The following is a 19530-nucleotide window of genomic DNA, read 5'->3' on the forward strand; positions in this document are numbered from 1 at the left end:
GTATTAGGTTGGGAAAGGCTAAGAATTCTAGAGTTAATAGCTGATCGAAGTAGTTAACGTTGCAAAAACATGTTGAAATATATAAAACTCCAGTTAATGATACACACTGAAGTACTTACAGGTGGAGTGTGCTGATCTCTGCAATTCTGAAGAACATCCAAAATATTAGCTGGAAAGAGGGAGGAATAGAAGGGGGAGGGGAAATGCGTAGAGGGGGAGGGGAAAAGGGAGGAGGAGGAGAAATGGATGAAGTAAGCACAGCAAAATGTCAATGTAGGTTCCAAGTGGTAAGTAGTGTTTCCAATGTTCAATTCTTTCAGTGCAGTTGAAAATTTTCTTAATAAAATCTTTTCCCTCCAGGTTAAAGGTAAATTGTGATCTTCAATGCCAGGTGTTTTCAAGCTTTGGAGAAATGTATTTTTTGAGCAGATTCTGCCCAACGAATGTGACTGATCACATGGGTAGTAGTGGGCACTACCAGTGTGCCAGGCTCTGTGTCACAGGTTTCATACACATTGGCTCATCACATTTCCACCATAGGGCCATTGCACTTGCTATGCCCTCTGCCTGGAACATTCTATCTCTACATCTCTACACATCTAGCTCCTGCCCTCTGTCACTCAGGTCTCTGACATTCATTCATTCACTTATTCCAAACTCAATGAGTGCTTCCTGGGAGCTGGGTGTTTCCTCTTTGGGGGATAAAATGTATGAAGGGGACTAGCTCTTTGTCTAAGTATAATGTTTAATAAGAAAAGATTTAAAACACCCAGAAAAGCACAGAATAACATAAAAAACACCAACATATCACTGTGTGGGTTAGCAGATCATTTTTTGTTTATCCTTTAAGTCAGGGGTTGGCAAACATTTTCTGTGAGGGGCAAGAGGAGACCTGGGGACCAGGACAGGCATTGAGGTTGGAGAGAAATGATTTGTAGGTGGTTCTCAACTGAGGCAATTCTGCCCCCAGGGGACACTGGGTGATGTCTGGGGGCATCTGTGGTTGTCATGACTGTGAGTGTTCCTGGCACTGAGTAGGGCCAGGGATGCTGTTCAGCACCCTGCAGTGCCCAGGACAGCCCTGCCTGAGCCAGAGAGTGACCCAGAACAATGTCAGCAGTGCCAAGGGGGAACCCTGAAGCAAATGCAGCAATATAAAAATGTTGGGAACAGGAAGTATGTGGGTGTTCATTATATTATTCTCTGGGTATTTACAATATTTCATGATAAAAATATATTTAGTTGTACTGTCCTATTTAGTTTTGTCTTTTGTTTGAAGTTCCCTGTAATAAAAAGCTACAACACATACACGTTCCCCACACAGGCTGACACCCTACCAGCCATGTCTCCAACCCTCTTGAAACCATCAGGAGGTAATTGTCCTTGAACTCACTTTATGGCTGGGGAGACTGAGGCTTAGAGGTCTGGGTGAGTTCAAGGCCAAGCAGCTGCAGGGGGTCTGGAGCCCCCACATCCCACATGCACTCTGGGTCCCTGCAGCCTGAGCTGGTCTGTCTTCACAAGCAACCAGCCACTCCCTCCAGAAGCACTTCAAAGGCTCACCCTGACCGCCCCCAGGTGGAGCTGCTGCTTTCCAATGTGTTCTCAGGCACCTGGGCCAGCATCCTGTAGCCACTTGGTCACCTATTCCCATCTCAACTGGGCTAAAGGACAGAGTTCCTGGTAGGTCCAGCACTGGCCTGACACGAAGCGCTGCTGGCTCACCAAAGTTTGTTGACTGACTTTTGCTCTGTCTTGGGTACAGACATGCCTGGTTGTGCGCTCTCTGAGCCCGGGTGACCTACAGAGCCCTTGCCACACAGTGGACACTCTGCCCAATGTGACCCACACCATCATGGCTGGCGGGACTGGTATTCTTACACAGATTTGGACACTGGGGCAAGGGGAGCCTATATCCATTCACACCAGGGCCCCAGGCTCACCATCCCAGCCCCCGCCTGGGCACACCTAGCAGTGACCCACCTGCCTCTAACTGCCCTCAGGTACTGCCACCTGCCTCTCTCCCACCTGTCCCCCAAGCCCAGCCTGGCCCCCACCCACCCCTCCAGCTTGGTGGACCCTCAGGGGGTCTCCCTCAGGCTGTACACTGTTCAGGCTCTCTTGCACACTTAGGCCCTGGGCCCTGCTGCTGCCTGCACCCCTTCCTCCCCACCTCCCCTTGGCTTGGTGAATGCTTCCCCGTGCTGTCCTTGGACCTAAGGTGTTACCCTCTCCTGGCCACCTGGGCCTCTCCCTCTGACACTCCACCTGCCTTCCTGCCTTTGGTGGTCTCCCAGCTCCCCTCCACAGGGAAGGCCTCCTCTCCCTGTCCCACTCAGTGACCCTGCACCAGCCTAGTGCTGGGCACAGAGGGGAACTCAGTGAGTATCCAACAAGCAAGGAACATGGACGGCTGCATGGAGGAGGCTGTGGGCAAGCACCATCAGGAGCCTCAGGGGAAGACCTGTGGGAACAGAACTCACACTCATCTTGCACACATTTCCTGGAGCTGGACATCCAACCAAGGGCTGAATGCGCAGCAAAGCCAGAGACTGAGGTGCTTCTGACCTGCCCTGTCCCAAGCAATGTCTGTCTCTTCTCAGAGGGGGAAACTGAAGCTCAGAGAAGCGGTATTAGGATGTTTAGTGTTGAATAAAAACCCAACTCATGCTGCTTGAAGAAAAAGGTGTGTGGGGAGGATATTTGTTAACATAACTCGGACCAACAAACTGCCCTGTGGACCAAACCTATTTTTAGAAATAAATTTTTACTGGAACAGTCAAGCCCACTCATACAAATCTCGACAAGGTCAGAACTGAATAGGTGTGATAGAGATCAGGTGGCCCCTCACAGAAAAGCTTGTCAGACCCCAATATACCTGAGAGGTCAGAGATGATGGGCTTCAAGTGTGGCTGGACTTGGGGGCACCCAATGACTCTCAGTGCTGATGTCCTCCCTATTGATCCCGCCAGGTAGGTGCCTGACTGCCCCTCACAAAGCCCAGGGCAGGGCCCATGGGTAATGTGTGGGACATATGCAGCTCTGGCTGCTAGGCCTGAGTCCCCCCTTTCCAGGAGCTAACAGCACTCTGCCTGGCTCTGGGGGACAGGGTCTCCCTAAGGGTACATTAGGTCCCAACAGCAGATTTGCAACTGCAGACCTCCATTGGGGAAGGGGCCAGCAGCCTGGAGCCAGATGCTAGGACAGCTGGAAAGAGCATACCCAGGAGAGGGCTCCCCCAGGAGAGGGCTCCCCCCACAGGTGTCTGGTGAGGATCATGTGCTGTCTCAGGACCCACATGAAAGGTTTCTTGGCCCAGTTTTCCTCCCAGATATATTTTCACTCTCCGGCAGCCAGGCTGGGCCACAGACACTGCACCTGAATTCCAGAATGCTAAGAGCCACAGGGACCACTCAGCTGCAGTCCCCCTCTGTCTGGCTCATGTTGTTCACAGGGTGGATGCCCACCAGTCAGGCTATAAGCCAATGGTAGGAGCCTGGGGCCAGGCATTCTCTCAACATTCCAGTTCCAGGCCCAATTTCCCAGGGGGGCAGGTCTAGGCTTCAAGAATCCTAGGGAACGAGCTGGCTCTATTCTACACTGAGGCCAAGGTGGCAGGGCTTGCCCAAAGTCCCGTAGAAAGTTGCTGGCTAAGCCAGGCAAGAACCAGGCCCTGGACACTTGCCCGGGCTCTGGGGTTATTATAGAAATCAGGCATGCAGTAACTGCTCAACTCATGCCTCAATCTGCCCCATGAGGCAAAGGTACAACCTCCCAATTTTACAGATGAGAAGAGGGAGGCTCTGGAGCCAAATAAGCTGCCTGATGTGGTAGCCAACCTCCAGATGACCCTTGTATGCACATCCTTCTGCAATGGCCGGTGGGTGTGACCAACAGAATATGGCTGAAATGACAGCATGTGACTTCTGACACAGAGTCATAAAAGACCGCCACGTTCACCTTGCTCTTTTTTTTGAAGTTTGCTCTGACTTCATTAGAGACTCCATAACAAAGTTTGAGCTTAGAATTGGCCTCAACCTCAAATTAGTATAACCCAACAGACTAAAAACTGGTTCCTATATCTCTGCACATGTGGATATTTAAATATAAATTTGGATCAAAATGAAATTCAATAAAAATTATGTTTCTTGATTGTATAGGGCATATTTCACATGCAGAGTAGCTCCATGAGGCTAGTGGCTAGCACACTGGAGTTCACAGATACAGAAATTTCCATCGATGCCAAAAGTTTTACTATAGAGTGCTGCTACAGGCACTTATTTGAAATAATATTGGTGAACATCCAGAAACTTTCTTGCATTTGCATATTTCTACCAAACCCTCAAGTTTAAGAAGCGGTCTTATATATAATTTTTAGCCCTAGTGGGAAGTTGTAAAATTTAATTTTCTGTAAGAAAGATGTGTGATAATATCTGCCTCATTCTTTATTCTTGCATGTATGATAACATGCATGTATAACATATAAAGTTATAAAGTAAATATTTAATCGCATATTTATATATATCCTTTTTTGTTGTTGTTAATCCTCACCCAAGGATATTCTTTCCATTGATTTTTTTAGAGAGAGTAGAAAGGAGGGAGGGGGAGAGACAGAGAGAGAGAGAAACATCAATGTGAGACAGACACATCGACTGGCTGCTTCCCACACTCACCCTGACGGGAGCCAGGGATCCAGCCTGTTACCAAGATATGTGTCCTTGACTGGGAATGGAACCCTCGACCCTTCAGTCTGCAGGTCGATGCTCTAACAATTGAGCAAAACTTGCTAGGGTTATACATATATCTTTTTTAAAAATAATAGTACTTATTTTATTTTTTTAATATATTTTTTATGTTTTTATTGATTTCAGAGAGGAAAGGAGAGGGAGAAAAAGAAACATCAACAATGAAAAGGACTCATCAATCGGCTGCCTCCTGCACGCCCCCTACTGGGGATCAAGCCTGCAACCCAGGCATATGCCCTGACCAGGAATTAAACTGTGATCTCTTGGTTCATGGGTCGATGCTCAACCACTGATCCACACTGGCCGGGCTATCTATCTGTCTATCTATCTATCTATCTATCTATCTATCTATCTATCTATCTAGTCTTTTTTAACATTTAATTGTATCTCACCTTGCTCTTGAATTATTCACTGGGGGAAGTGGCCGCCATGCTAGAAGGACACTCAGTGACCTGCCGAACTGAGGCTACCACCAATAGCCACATGGGGGAGCCGGCTCAGGAGCAGCTCCTCCAGCCCCAGTCAAGCCTTTGGATGAGGCAGCCCCAGGCATCAGCTTGACTGCGACCTCATCAGAGATCCCAAGCGGGAACCACCTAGCTCAGCCACCCTTGGATTTCTGAACCACAGAAACTGTGAGATAGTGTTTATTATTATTTAAAGCTACTATGTTTTGGGGTAATTTATTTTGCAGCAATAGCTAAAATGATACACCTGGGGTTTCAACATGGCGTCATCCATCTAGACATCCCTCCATCTGTTCTCCTCATTTGTGCACGCAGGGGCAAAGCCTGGACCACTTGGTGCTGACTGACCTCCACCCTAGCCTCTGCTCTACAACCAACACTCTTCCCTCCAGGCCTGGCATGCAGTTGGTGTTCCATAAAGAGCTGATGAGCAAACTAAATGAATGGCTAAAATGCATACAATGGGATATTATACAGGTGTTTAAAAGGATGTGGCAGCTCCAAGCTGCATTGACAGAGACCAAGAACCAAGTCAGACTTAGTATATTAAAAGGCAAAATGCAGAACAGAGTTGGAAGATTCATATTTCCCCATTTCAAAATTTACTACAAAGCTACAGTAACTAAGATAGCATGGTACTGGCATAAAAACAGGCACAGAGATCAGCAAAATAGTCCAGAAAAGATCAAGTTAGAATCCAGAACTAGACCTAGCTGGTTTGGCTCAGTGGCTGGAGCATCGGCCCATGGACTGAAGGGTTGTGAGTTTGATTCTGGTCAAGAGCACGTGCCTCGGTTGCAGGCTCGATCCCCGGCCCTGGTCAGGGGACATGTGTGAGGCAACCAATTGATGTGTCTCTTTCACACTGGTATTTCTCTCTCTCTATCTCTTCCCCTCCCTCCCTTCCACTCTCTCTAAAAAAATGAATGGAAAAAACATCCTCAGGTGAGGATTAACAACAACAACAGTAAAAAAATCCAGAACACTAAACCTGCACATTTACAGTCAACTGATTTCTACAAGGGTGCCAAGACAACTCAGAGGGGAACAAAATCATCTCAACAAGGGTTGCAGGGACACCTGGATCTCCACAGGCAGGGAATGAAGCTGGGCCCTGCCTCACACCATACACAACAATAACTCAAAGCACATTGTATGGAAACGACTTTTGGTGGTGAGCATGCTACATTGTGTACCACTACTGAATAATAGTGTTGCACATCTGAAGCTTACATATTAAGTGATGTTACCTCAATTTAAAATGAATGTAAGAACGGAAACTATAAAACTCTCAGAAGAAAACAGAGGTACATCTTTATGACCTCAGGTTCAGCAGTGGTTTCTTAGATATGACAACTAAAGCATAGCAACCAGACAAAAAATAAGATAAAGGGGACTTCATCAAAATTAAAAACACTTGTGCATCAAAAGACACCATCAAGAAAGTAAAGAGACAACCCATAGAATGGGAGAAAATATTGCAAATCACATATCTGGTAAAGGACTTGTATCTAGAATATATAAAGAATGCTTACAATTCAATAATAATAATAAAAAACACACCCAATGGAAAAGCAAAGGTTCTGAACAGACATTTCTCCAAAGAGGATACACAAATGGCCAATGAGCCCATGAAAAGATGTTCAACATCATCGGTCATCAAGGGAATACAAATCAAAACCACAGGGAGACACTACCTCACACCTGCCAGAATGGCCAGAAAGAAAAAGATGGACAATAATTAGGTATAGTTAGGGCATGGAGAAATCAAAGCCCTCATGCACAGTTGGTGGAAATGTGCAATGTTATGGCCACTGTGGAAAACAGCCTGGTGGTTCCTCAAGACTAAACACAGAGTTTCCATGTGACCCAGCAGTTCTGCTCCTAGGCATCCACCCAAGAGAAATTAAAACATCTGTCCACACAGAAAGCTGTATATGCATGTTCACAGCAGCATATTCACAACAGCCAAAAGGTAGAAACAACCCACATGTCCATCAACTGGTGAGTAGATAAACACAATGTGGTCCATCCACATGCTAGAATATTATGCAGCCATGAAAAGGAATGAAGAACTAACACTTGCTACAAAGTGGATGAACATTAAAAACATGATGTTCAGTGAGAGAAGCCAGACACAAAAGGCCACACAGTGTGTGATTCCATTTATGTGAAATGTCCAGAACAGGCAAATTCAGAGAGACAAAGTGGGTCTAGTGGTTGTCAGGGGCTGGGGAGGGGGTGGCAAGTGACTATTATGACTGCTGATGAGGGCGGGGCTTCTTTTGGGGGTGCTTAATAAAATAAGCCAGTCATAAAAGGACAAATACTGTGTGATTCCACTCAGATGAGGTCCCTAGAAGAATCAGATTCATAAGGAAAGTAGAATGTTGGGAGCCAGGGGCTGGGGAGAGGGTGGGAAGTGATGCTAATAGGGATGGACTTCCTTTTGGGTGGATAAGAATGTTTTAAAATTACTGTGGTATCCTGCTTGAAAGCAGAACAGGTTTTTTTTGTGTTTTTTTTTTAATTCATTTCTTTCTGTACATTCTCAAACACAGCTATGAGAAGTTGGCTGTCACTTTTGGTATTCTACCTGGAAATCTCTTTAGACAAATTCATCAGTTCATTAGGTATATTTTCTTTAAAAAATAAAATAAAATTGGCTGCGGTAATGGATGCACGACACTGTGAATATAGTAAAAACCAATGAATTGTACACCTTAGGTAAAATGTATAGTGTGTGAATGATATCTCAATAAAGCTATTACCCAAAAGTGTTTAGGAAAAAAGTCAAAAGGTAGAATAAAGTATATTTTATAAACACAATGGGAGGAGGTATGTGACCAGGGCACTTGCGCATGGCTGAGTGCCTCACAAGGGGACAGAGAAGCTGGCAACAGAGATGCCTGGGGGTGGAGCCAGGCTTGCATTTTGTCATCAACATGAGACATTTTTCCAAAGGAAGGAAAAGAAAAATCACAAGAGAGTGCTGAATTCTAAGTGGGGGCAGCCCCCCAACACACACATACACATGCAAGGGCCCTGTGGTGACAGGACAGGATGCATTTTAGCTTTCAAGGACCAGCAAAGGGCTTGATATGGCTTGAGGGGAGGGTGCAGCTGGGGGCTGAATGGAGTAGGGGGTAGTCCCAGGGGCAAAGCCCAGACAGAAGCCCACCCTGCCCTTCCTCCCCGACAAGGAGATCTGCCTGGACTCTTTCAGCCTCTTCTGCTCCTCACCCTCCCTTGACCTCCCTGCACAGAATGAATGCATTTCCAGAATGGTAAACAGGAAGCCTAGCAGAGGACGTGGGGGTGGGGGGAGGATAAATCCAGAACTCTGCAGGGCCCAAGCCACTTGCTACAGTTTTCCAATGCCCCAGTGTTCAAGAAAAACATAAAGAAGGTTCCAGAACCTTCACCTCTCAGGCCACAAACATGGCTGAACACCTGTCTGTGCCCAGCACAGGCCCTGCTGCCAAAGTCCAGGGCACCAGGCTCTGGGCAAAGCCAACCCAAGGGCAGCAGACAACCACCACTATACATGCATGGTCCCATGAGGCGATGGGAAGGGCTAAGTGGGGCAACCTTGGTTGGGGGAATTGGACGGGCTTTCTGGAGGAGCAGGCAGAAGACCGGAAGTGTGCAGGGTGGAAGAGGGATGAGGTGGGGAGAGCAGCTCATTCTCAAAGGATCCACAGGTGGAAGGCTCGGACAGTGGGGTCAAGGTCCACAGAGGACCTGTCAGCCAGGAAGGAAACTTGTCCTGTCATGGGTTCTTGGGTGACCTCACTGTCCCCAGGTCTCCAAGTGCTGTGTGATCCTGGACTGAAACCTAGAGAAGGAACAAACAGTTCCAGCTCAGGACAATTCTAGGTTAATGAAACTGTGAATACTGCGCCCATGCTAAATTTCCTACACTCGACCCCTGCACTGAGCCAAGAGAAGAGCTTTGCTTAGATGGCATACAGTTGATGCCCACTATTCGCAAATTCCATAGCTGCAAACTCACCTTCTGGCTAAAATTTATTTTAACTCCACATCAGTCCTCATGTGGCTCTCACGGTCATTCACAGACACATGCAGGGCAGTGAAAATTTTGAGTCACCCCCACATGTACCCAGCTGGGGTCAAATCAGGCAACACTCTGACTTTTTGTCTCAGCTCTTGTACTGTAGATATAAGCAACCTTTTCATGGTCTAGCAAGTGCCACTTCTTTTGCATTTTTGTGCTTTTTTTGGTGATTTGTTTAAAATGTCTCCCAAGTGTAAAGCTGAAGTGCTGTCTAGGGTTCCTAAGCACAAGAAGGCTGAGATGTGCCTTACAGAGAAGATGCGGTGCTTTAGAGCAGCTTGGTTCAGGTGTGGTTAAAGGGCTGGGAGCACGGTGCTAACGAAGCAACAATGTACATTAAATAAGGTGTCTTTAAATAGAAATACAGCCCCGGCCAGTTTTTCTCAGTGGTTAGAGTATTGGCCTGTGGACTGAAGGGCCCTGGGTTCGATTCCAGCCAAGGACACATACCTCAGTTGCAGGTTCAATTCCTGGCCCCTGTTGGGGAGCGTGTGGGAGGCAACCAATCAATGTCTCTCTCACATCAATGTTTCTCTCTCTCTTTCTCCCTCTCTCCCTTCCACTCTCTCTGAAAAAGCAGTGGAAAAAATATCCTCCGGTGAGGATTAAGTAAATAAATAGAAACACACAAAACACAAGGTTACTTATTGATCAGCTGAGAAAATGTGATGACCAGAGGCTTGCAGCAATCTAAACCCTCCACTTCCCCAGGAGCAGTGGTTCAGTGTTCGAGAACTCAGTACTAATGGCAACATTATAGAACAGAAGTACTGCAAACGAGAATCAACTACACTTACGTATTTAGGGACATAGGGGCATCATGTCTGCAATCAAGGACATCATGTCTGACTTTCCAATGGCCTGGCAAACACACACACACACACACACACACACACACACAGCTCGGGAACCTCAGTGAAGGGTATTACAGGCGTTCACCTTCACATTCTTGCAACTTTTTCTTCAGGCTTTAAAGTTTACAAAATAAAATATTGAAAAAGAATAATATATGTGGAACAGGTAGGTAAAGGGAGAGAAAAAACTACTGGACTGACGATGGTCATTGCCTTCATAGAAATGGAGAGGGAGAGACAGAGCCATTCATGTTCTACTGCATGCAGATTTGGCTGTTGCTTTTTCCCAGTAAGCATGTTATTACTTGTAGTTTAAGACATACCTGCTGCATGAGACACAGGCAGACATATGTGACAGAATAGGAAGTCCAGAAATAGACCAGCCACATACAGAAGCTTGGTATATAATCAAGGTGGCATCTCAAATTGGTAAAGAAAGCAGATTATCCACAGAGTGGGGCTCAGATACATCTGAGCCACCTGGAAAAGCTTGAATCAACTAAAGCCTCATATGCCTTATGCCAGGATAAATTCCAAATATAGTAAGAATCTAACTGCTAAAAAAGTGAAGTTATAGAAGTACTAGAAGAATTTAAATATAACCACTGAACAGGGAAGACTTTTCCGTCAAAATGGGAAACCATAAAAGGAGAGGCTGGTAAATTTGACCACAGAAAAACAAAACTACCTGCCTGGCATTAATAAGCAGCATAGGAGAAGATGGGAAAAAACTACTTGCACTTGTATCACAAATTAAAAGAAAAAACTGTCATAATATATAAAGAGTGCCTACAAGTCAATAAAAGACTGGTAACTCAACTGAGTATGAGAAAGACATATACAGCTCCCAGAAGAGTTCTCAGATGTGTGTGATTAAAGAAAGGAGCAGGGGTGAGCAATAAAGAGGGATCTGTAAATGTGGAACCAAGACAGACGGGAACAGGACCCACAGAGCTGGCTTAAGCAAAGACAACAAAGAGACAGCCTCTGCGATAGCCCTGACTCCCTAGTGGGTGATGCTCCATTTTCCAGCTCTGACAAAAATACAGAATACTGTAGGGACAAGAGGGCAGGTGAGAGTCCCCCCACCAGTCCTGTCACCGTCCCTGTGTGACCTGGGTGGGCAAGTCACTATATCGCAAGCTTGTCTTTGCTGGAATATATATATATATATACACATATATATTTATTTTAATATATCTTTATTGATTTCAGAGAGAGGAAAGGAGAAGGAGAGAGAGAGATAGAAACATCAATGCCTCCTGCACGCCCCTGACTGGGGATCAAGCCTGCAACCAGGGCATGTACTCTGACCGGGAATCGAACCCCGATCGTCTGGATCCTAGGTCGACACTCAACTCCTGAGCCACACCCGGCCAGGCTGGAATATATTTTTAATACAACAAAGATGACACAGTTAAAGGAAAAACAACATGAAAAGCTTTCACTTCTATTTACAAGATAAATCCAAATTGCAACTTTGCTGAGATGTCACTTTGCACCCATAAGATTGGCAAAGATGAGAGAAATGGACCAGACACAAGCTCTCACCCACTGCCGAAGGGAACTCAGAACAGTCTATCTGGTTTTGGGTTAATCACGTAATTTTTTACTTTCTATATTTTATGATACTGACATCTCGGGGCCTCGCAAACCTGGGGGACTGTCTCTCCTGGAATTGGCCAACTCAGAGATCACAGACAACTCCCTGTGAATGTACCATTGATGTACAAACCAAGCAATCCACACACATCCCCACCTCATTTAACTCTCACACACAAGCCCATATTCCCCTTCCCCAATCACCCTAAGGCCAAGTACTGGCTGCCTGCCCCTCCCATGCAGAGCCCACTGAAATTATTCAAACTAGCTAATCATAAGCTTATTCAGTGTACCTACCCTGATCTGTGGGCCTCACCACACCTGATTAAAACACATCCCAGGCCCTGGCTGGTGTGGCTCAGTTGGTTGGGCATCGTCCTGTGCACCGTAAGGTTGCTGGTTCGATTCCCGGTCAGGGCACATGCCCAGATTGTGGGCTCAATCCCCAATAGGGGCATGCAGGAGGCAGCCAACCAATGTTCTGCTGTCATATCAATGTTTCTCTCTCTCTGTCTCCCTTCCTCTCTTCGTCTCCCTTCCTCTCTCTCTCTAAATCAATTTTTAAAAATCTTAAATTAAAAAACAAAACAAAAACCACATCCCAGGTACATTTCAATATGGTAGCACCTTTCAAAATTAAACAGGCATGGAGGGAGCCTCCACCCCAGCAGTTCTGCCTCCAGGAATTCAGCCAACAGAGACGACCATGCAGGTGATGCTCTGCAGTATTATTAGAGCATGACACTGGTCACCACCAAATGTCATCATCTGTCAGGTAACATCAGAATATATCATCAAAGCTACAGCGCTTCTAAATGTGGCAGGAGGCCCTGTTAATGATACTGAAACCACAGCTGTGGACCAGGATTTGCATGTGCACCTCTGCCAGGTGAATAGGCATTCAGGGTGACAGCAGACTCAACACCTAGGTCTTTGGGTAATTACAATGAGCTCACTTCCCTGCTGACCTGCCAGGGACTCTTGGCATAAACAAGCCTCTGGGACAGGCCATTGAGTTGCAGGGATGTTTGTCACACAGTGGATCCTAAGCCATCCTTACCGATAGAGGCCCAGGGTCTCCCCTGACAGACACATGGCCAGGTCACACAGTCAGAACCAGGGCCAAATGGGCTCGCACTAAGCCAGCAGCCCAAGGGGCCCTAGAGGCAGCTCACCCAGACTTTAGGCTGACTACGCTGCTCCGCATGGCCACCCAACTGCCCTACCAGATGGGGGCACACAGAGCTGGTCCCAGGCCGCCTAGCCCAAGTCATGTGCCTCTGCTCCCCACTTACTAAGCATCTGCCACATGCTGAGCCTTGTTCTGAACATTTCCTGGGCACTGAGGCATCTAATCCTCACGTGAACCACAGAGGAAAGCAAGTCCTTTGCAATGAAGAAACTGAGGCACAGAACAGCTGAGTAACTTCCTTCTGTGGCTGCTGGGACCCCACTTCTTGGCTCTCCTTCCGTGTCTCTTATGTTCTCCATCTACACCTGCCCCCTTGGTCCCCTTACCTGTTCACACACTGTACCATCTCCTGCCAATAGTGCCTGATGCACCTCCAGCTAAGACGGCTCCCCAGTAGAGGACACATGAGGAAACGTGTGAGAGAAACATAACCCACAGAACACGACCAAACTCAAACTTCCCTAAAACCTTCAACAGTAACTCCATGCCTCCATCCAGGATAAAGACCATGATATGCATGCATGATGTATAGGTGATAGAGACAACTGTGACAAAATGTTGGGGTTCCTTTCTTTAATCAAAGACAGAGGCCAGGTCTCCAAAACTTTTCCTTTCCACTGGTTCAGGCATGTGGGGCCCCTTGGGTGGACCCCACTCCCTCTGGTGCGGCCTGATGGGGCAGGAGGTGCCAGGATGGGCAGGGCCCCACAGCTAATCCCCTTACTCAGTAATCCTCTACACAGGGGCAGTCCCACGGTTCAGGCTGGGAGTCCAGCTGGCAGCAGTGAGAAAATCTCCAGTGGGTCTCGACCTGCCTTGTCACACATGGTGACACTCGACTTGGTCAAGGTGGCAGGATTTGGGAATGGAAGGCATGGGGGCCCAAGACCCCCTTGGAACCTGGGCCTCCCCATCTGTAAATAGCCAGTTCACACAGATGTAATTTAAAGAGTGCCACCAGAGGCTACAGGTCTCACCAATTCCTGTCTCCCTGAATCCTTGGGACCCCACTGCCCTCATCTTCAGAGGAAAAACCAATGTAGAAAGAAAGGACCTCTCCTCAGAGGCATACTGTCCAAGGTCAAGGCAGGGTCCACCCAGACCACCCTACTGCCTGGTCAGTAAGATTCCACATGCCTTGGGGGCCCCATGGGCAGCACCCCCTCCTCTCTGCTCCTCCCACAACAGTGCAAGCTCAGCCCCCTAGACCTGCTCCTTCCTGGGCCCTCCTCACCCCACCACCAACTCCAGGGCACATAGGTCAAAACCCTCCTGGGTTCCTCATCTCCTTCACCGCCCTCTACCCCCATCCAGCCCCCTCACACCCCACAGCCCCTTCCCCACCAAGCAACCAGAGCATGCTCTGCAAAACTGACTCAGTGCTCACTGCCCTGCTTCAACACTCCAGCACCAAGTGAACTCAGAACAAAACCAAGGCAGAGCCAGGGTCTCCGGGGCCCCATGTGGCTGGCCCTGCCTATCTCAGCCCCTGTCCCACACATTCACTTAGCTTCTGTGGCTCAAAGGAATCATACTCATTTTGGCTTCAGGGCCCCTTTGCAAGTTCCCTCTGCCTGAAAGCTCCACCCACAGCTGATGTTTCTCACTCAAGCCACCTTTTCTCCTGACCACCTAGAGCAGGCCCTGGTCACTCAAATTCCCACTACATGTTTCATTTCCCTCTGCACACTCACCACTATCCAGCATGGTTTTACTCAGGGGTCAGCAAACATCTCCCACAAAGGACCAGATAGTGAACATTTGCCACACTGCAGGCTAGAAGGTCTCTGTCTCGAAATTCAACTCTGCCATTGTAGCATGAAAGGTGCATGGCCAACGTGTGAGTGAATGGGCATGGCTGTATGCTAATAAAACTTTATTGACAAAACACAGCAATGGACAGGATTTGTCCAGGGGGGCCACAGACTGTGGTCCCTGGTCTTATCTGTTTACCCTCCCACCAATCTGAGAGGCCAGAGGGCAGCGAGGGAATCCCACTGGTCACTGATGTGAGTGGCCTAGGCACCTAGATCCCTACATGGCTCACAGTAGGTGTCGGATAAATATTCAATAAGCATTGTTCAAGGGCTAAGAGGCAACTGCACATCCTCACATACTCTGAGTCCCACAGCAGACTCCAGCTTGTGCCAGGCTCTCCAAGCAGCAGTCTATGATGTGCAGTTCCCTTTGACTTGCGTGTGGACCTGAGGAGGGAAAACCCCAGCGCTCACATGGAGTCGACTACATGCCAGGCACCCTTCTAAGAGCTTTGCACATCAATTCACTCAGTCAAGCCCTATAAGAAAGGTATAGTCATCACACCCATTTCACAGATGGAGACACTGAGGCGTCTGGTAAAGGTGGTCCAGTCCTCAAGGCCTTTCCATGGAACAGACCAAGGCTGCCAGTCCAAAAGGCTTATGTTGCATTCCTAGAAAGTGGCCAGGGTGGAATTCAAACTGGGAGCTTTCTGTCTCCTAAGGTCACAGCTTACTCCCAATAAGGGGACAAGGGGCACTACAATCCCTGGTTACCATTCACCCACAGCTACAGAGAAGGCCTCCAGTGATGATGCCTGCCCCACCCCAGGCACACTGACCCCTCATTGTTCTTCAAGCACATCAGGACTTTGCTTGAATTGTGCTGTCTTCTTACCCTTCTCTCAGGCCTCCCTCAAATAGCAGGGGAAGCCTCACTGAGGAGGAGTTATTTCAGCAAAAAGTTGAGCAAACCAAGGAAGCAAATGACAGATATGGAGGACGAGCTTTCTAGGCAGAAGGCATAGCCTATGCAAAGGCCCTGGGGCAGGACTATGCCTGGAGTGTTAAGAGAAACTGTGAGCTCTATGTGGCTAGAGCAGAGTGAATGAAGGTGGCAGAGGCAGGAAGTGAGGGTGGGGAGGGGACAGGGGCATTTTGTGCAGGGTCTTGTGAATGATGGGCAGGATCTGAGCTTTTACCTGGAGGAAGTTGGGAGTCCTGAGGGTTGTAGGCAGAAAAGGGACGGGACCTGACTCAGTTGTTAATGGGAGCCTTCTGGGGTTAGCTGTAGGGAGCATGTGAAAGGACGAAGAACCAGGCCAGTGATGGATGATGGGGCTGGACCAGGTGGAAGCAGAGGAGGGGGAGAAGTGTGCAGATTCTGGGTCCATTTTGAAGGCAAAGCTACATAATTTGCCACCAGATTAGATATGGGAGGGGTTGGGAGGTCTGGGAAGAAGTCCACTGCTCTGAGATATCACAGGAACAGGAAGAACAGGAGGGAAATGGCTCTGAAACAGCAGACCACAGCTCAGCCCAAAGCCCACAGGCAGCTAAGAAGCCCCACAGCTGGCCCTGTGAATGTGTCCAAGCCCCAGGAACCAGGCGCCCCATACAACCCCCAAAAGCCAATGGAGAACCCCCTCAAGCCTTCTCTGGACCAGGACTTGGGAGCGCAGGTGTTTAAAGTAACCAGATTCTAAACACCGAGATATATTTCACCTCCCATCAGATTGGTCAAAATGATGGAGGCTGATAACATCTGGAGCTGGCAACGCTGTGGGGAGACAGAGAGTCTCTCTTGGCCCCTTCCACACCTTCCTGGAAAGCAATCAGGTATCTGATAGTCATTTTTCAATCTGCTAGACCCTGACCCAGCCATTCCAAGATGGGACTCCAATTTTGAGGAACGGAAGCACCCATGTTCAAAGACAGGCCATTTACTGCTTCTAACATCAAAAGGCAACTCCACAAACAACCTGAATGTCCCTTAACAGGAGGCTGGTATCAGTAACGGTTGGTGCCTACAGCAGTTGTCACTAACATTCATCAAGCACTCTCACCCCATTTTATAGATGGGGACACTGAGGGCTAGGAGAGGTTGAGGCATTTGTTCTTCAGTGGAACCAGGCAGTATAACTCTGGGATTTCCACCCTCTTAACCACAACACAGTATTCTTTCTCTCTGAAAAAAATAATGGATACCAACATAGAGAAAAAGATCCACACTATTACAGACAAAAAGGAAGCAAGTTACAGAACAATAGGTATAGTACAGTGGCTTCCCACCAGGGTGATTATCTCCAGGGGACACTGGGCCATGTCTAGGGCCATCTGTAGTTGTCACAACTGGGAGAAGGAGCTCCTGGCATTGGGTGGGTGGGGGCCAGGGATGCTGCTCACCACCCTCCAGTGCCCAGGACAGCCTCTCCAAAACAAAAAAGTTTCTGGCCCAAAAAGTCAATAGTGCCAAGGAAAGAGACCCTGGTGTAGCATGAACCACCATGGTGAAGAACATGCACACCTGTTTATGTGTTTATGTATTTGTACAGCAGTAGGAAAAGGGTGGGCAGCTCTTACACAAACTTCACAGAACTTAGGTCAGGAGAAGTGGGTTTGGACGGGGAGAGGCAGCTCTTTAAAGAGAGTAAAATAAGTGATTAGCTGGGGGAGACAGATTTCTGTGGATTTTGCTGACGGGCAGGGAGGGCCAGCCCGTATCTGCCAGGTCCCAACGCTCAGACCCAGCCATAGCCAGGGGGCTGGGCCTTTATCTGTCCCTAATCAGTTCACCCAACCCCTGAGAAGATACAAGTTTGCTCTGTAGCTTTCCAGTGGTCACTGATTCTGGGGCTATTTTGTCTCTGACCAGCTGGCCAGAGGGCTGATAGCAGAGGTCAGGGTGCTGAGAAAGGTGATGCTACCCAGGCAAGGATACTGGCTGAAAAGGCGAGGCGACTGAATGGTCAGAAGGAAACAGGTCATCTACCAGGCAGTTCCAGATGGCAGTGGGAAAAGAAGCAGTGGGAGTCTTCCAAAGCCCAGGATGCTCACTCTGGCTCTCTCTTCAGACACTTCTCCCAACTCCCAGGCAGCACAGCATCTCCCTGCCTGCCAAGAAAGCTTTTGGAGGCCCAGGGGAGAAGGAGGATGGATGCCCATGTGGGTATCTACAGGACTCCGCCCATGAAGGCTACTTGGGAGGAGCAAAGGGTTCTTTGGATCAGGAAACTTCCTATTTGGGAGTTTGTGACCTCAGGGAAGGAACCACAGTGGCTCACATCTGTACTCCACGCCAGGGAAAGGGGGCCTGGAGCTGGCCGGGCTAGGCGAGGCTACCTCATTCTCTACACCTGCTTTGCTGTAGAGTGAGGAAAGCAAGTCAAGAACAGGGGCACCAGGGAGCAGTGGCCCTCCATGGCTATAGCAGACCCCCAGTGTCCAGAGAGAAGGCATAAAGGGCCTACTCTTCCTGTCTGCTTAGAGAGCCCCAGCACTGAGGGTGCCTCGAGATGTCATGCCCTTAGCCACCCCTTGTGACAGGGAGGTAAACTGAGGTCCAGAAAGGGAAGAAATGGCCAGTGCACCAGAATGGGGTGAGTCCGTTGACTTTCACTGACAGAACAGATAGTCAGGAGACTGACCCAGATGGCCACAAAGACCCTCCCTCCTCCACCTCAGCTGCCCCTGGCCTTTCAGGGCAATAAGATGTGTCCATAGGGCTGACTGCTTGTGAGGGGAAAGGGTGAGGCCAGGAAGCTGATACCAGCAAGGTGTGTGGCCCAGAAAGTGGGTCCAGACAGGGGGGCACATCTGGTACAGTATCACCTCGTCATGCCCCACCTTGGAGACAGGGCCCCCTCATTGGAACAGGGGTGCTTCATCATTCCACACACGCAAAGCAGCCCCCCTCCCAACAAAACTGGAAAGAGGTCGTCCCTGAGCGCCCTGAGCAGGAGACGGAACACTCGCCCACCACGGGTCTAAGAGGGGTCTCACCGGCCCAGAGACGAGGACCGGTCTTCCCCGCATGCTTCTAAGCAAGATGCTCCACCCACAGCCTCTCAGAACGGGGCCCTGCACCCACTCCCGCCCCCAGACGGGCGCCCCCCCAAGGGACCCCCGGAATAGGCGGCACCACTCCCAGCCCCCAGGAGGGGGTTCCATCTTTCCCCGGGCCCCGGGAGGCGAGTCCCCCGGCCGGGTCGTGGGGCGTTCCATGCCCCCCCCCGCGATCACCCCTGAGTGGAACGTTCCGGTCTCCCAGCAGCGGGGCTCGGCGCCCCTCCGGCACTCGGACTCGTCCAGTGGGCCCCGGCGGGGGCAGCAGGCGGGTCCACTCCGGGTGCATTGAAGGGACGCGAGGTCCGGAACCGTTACCTGCCGCCGCGCCGCTCTCCGAGGCCCAGGTCGCCTCCGAGGTCACGGTCCCTCCCTCGGCGCTCTCCCCCTCATCCGGCACTTCTAGCTCCATGGCCGCGCGCGCGGACCCGGTAGCGAGCCGGCGGCCGGAGGTTACGACCCGAGCTGTGGCCGCCGCCGCCGCCGAACAACAACCGCCGCCGGCTGGAGGATGGAAAGGGGAGCCGAGTCCAAGGAGCAGGGGGAGGGCCGGGGCGGGGCCAGGCGCTGCGCCATCGCGCACCGCGCGCGCAGCCAATCAGGACTCGGGGGCGGGACCTGAGCGCGTCCCGGGCCCGGGAGCGCCTCGAGCGTCGCCGTGCGCCCAGGGTGTGGAAGGGCAGCGCCATGCCAGTCGCTTAGCGTTGCAATGGTATTAATATTACAGATGAAATATAAACAATATTTATGATTAAGTTACTTATCATCAT

General features: G+C 49.3%; 1 protein-coding gene across 7 annotated transcripts in view; it reads right to left on the bottom strand.

The window, feature by feature from the left end:
- The window catches only part of PIP5K1C (phosphatidylinositol-4-phosphate 5-kinase type 1 gamma), a 52083-nt gene extending 32792 nt beyond the window's left edge, over window positions 1-19291 (bottom strand). For all 7 annotated transcript variants that reach the window (XM_081136808.1, XM_081136806.1, XM_081136807.1 and 4 more), the window contains exon 1: window positions 19079-19291. In XM_081136808.1, the coding sequence (XP_080992934.1) occupies window positions 19079-19172 (94 nt within the window). In that variant the 5' untranslated portion in view covers window positions 19173-19291. The remainder of the gene's footprint in view (window positions 1-19078) is intronic.
- Between the last annotated feature and the right edge of the window lie 239 nt (window positions 19292-19530).

This window comes from Miniopterus schreibersii, assembly GCF_964146895.1.
Source record: "Miniopterus schreibersii genome assembly, chromosome: 4".
Classification (NCBI taxonomy): Eukaryota; Metazoa; Chordata; class Mammalia; order Chiroptera; family Miniopteridae; genus Miniopterus; species Miniopterus schreibersii.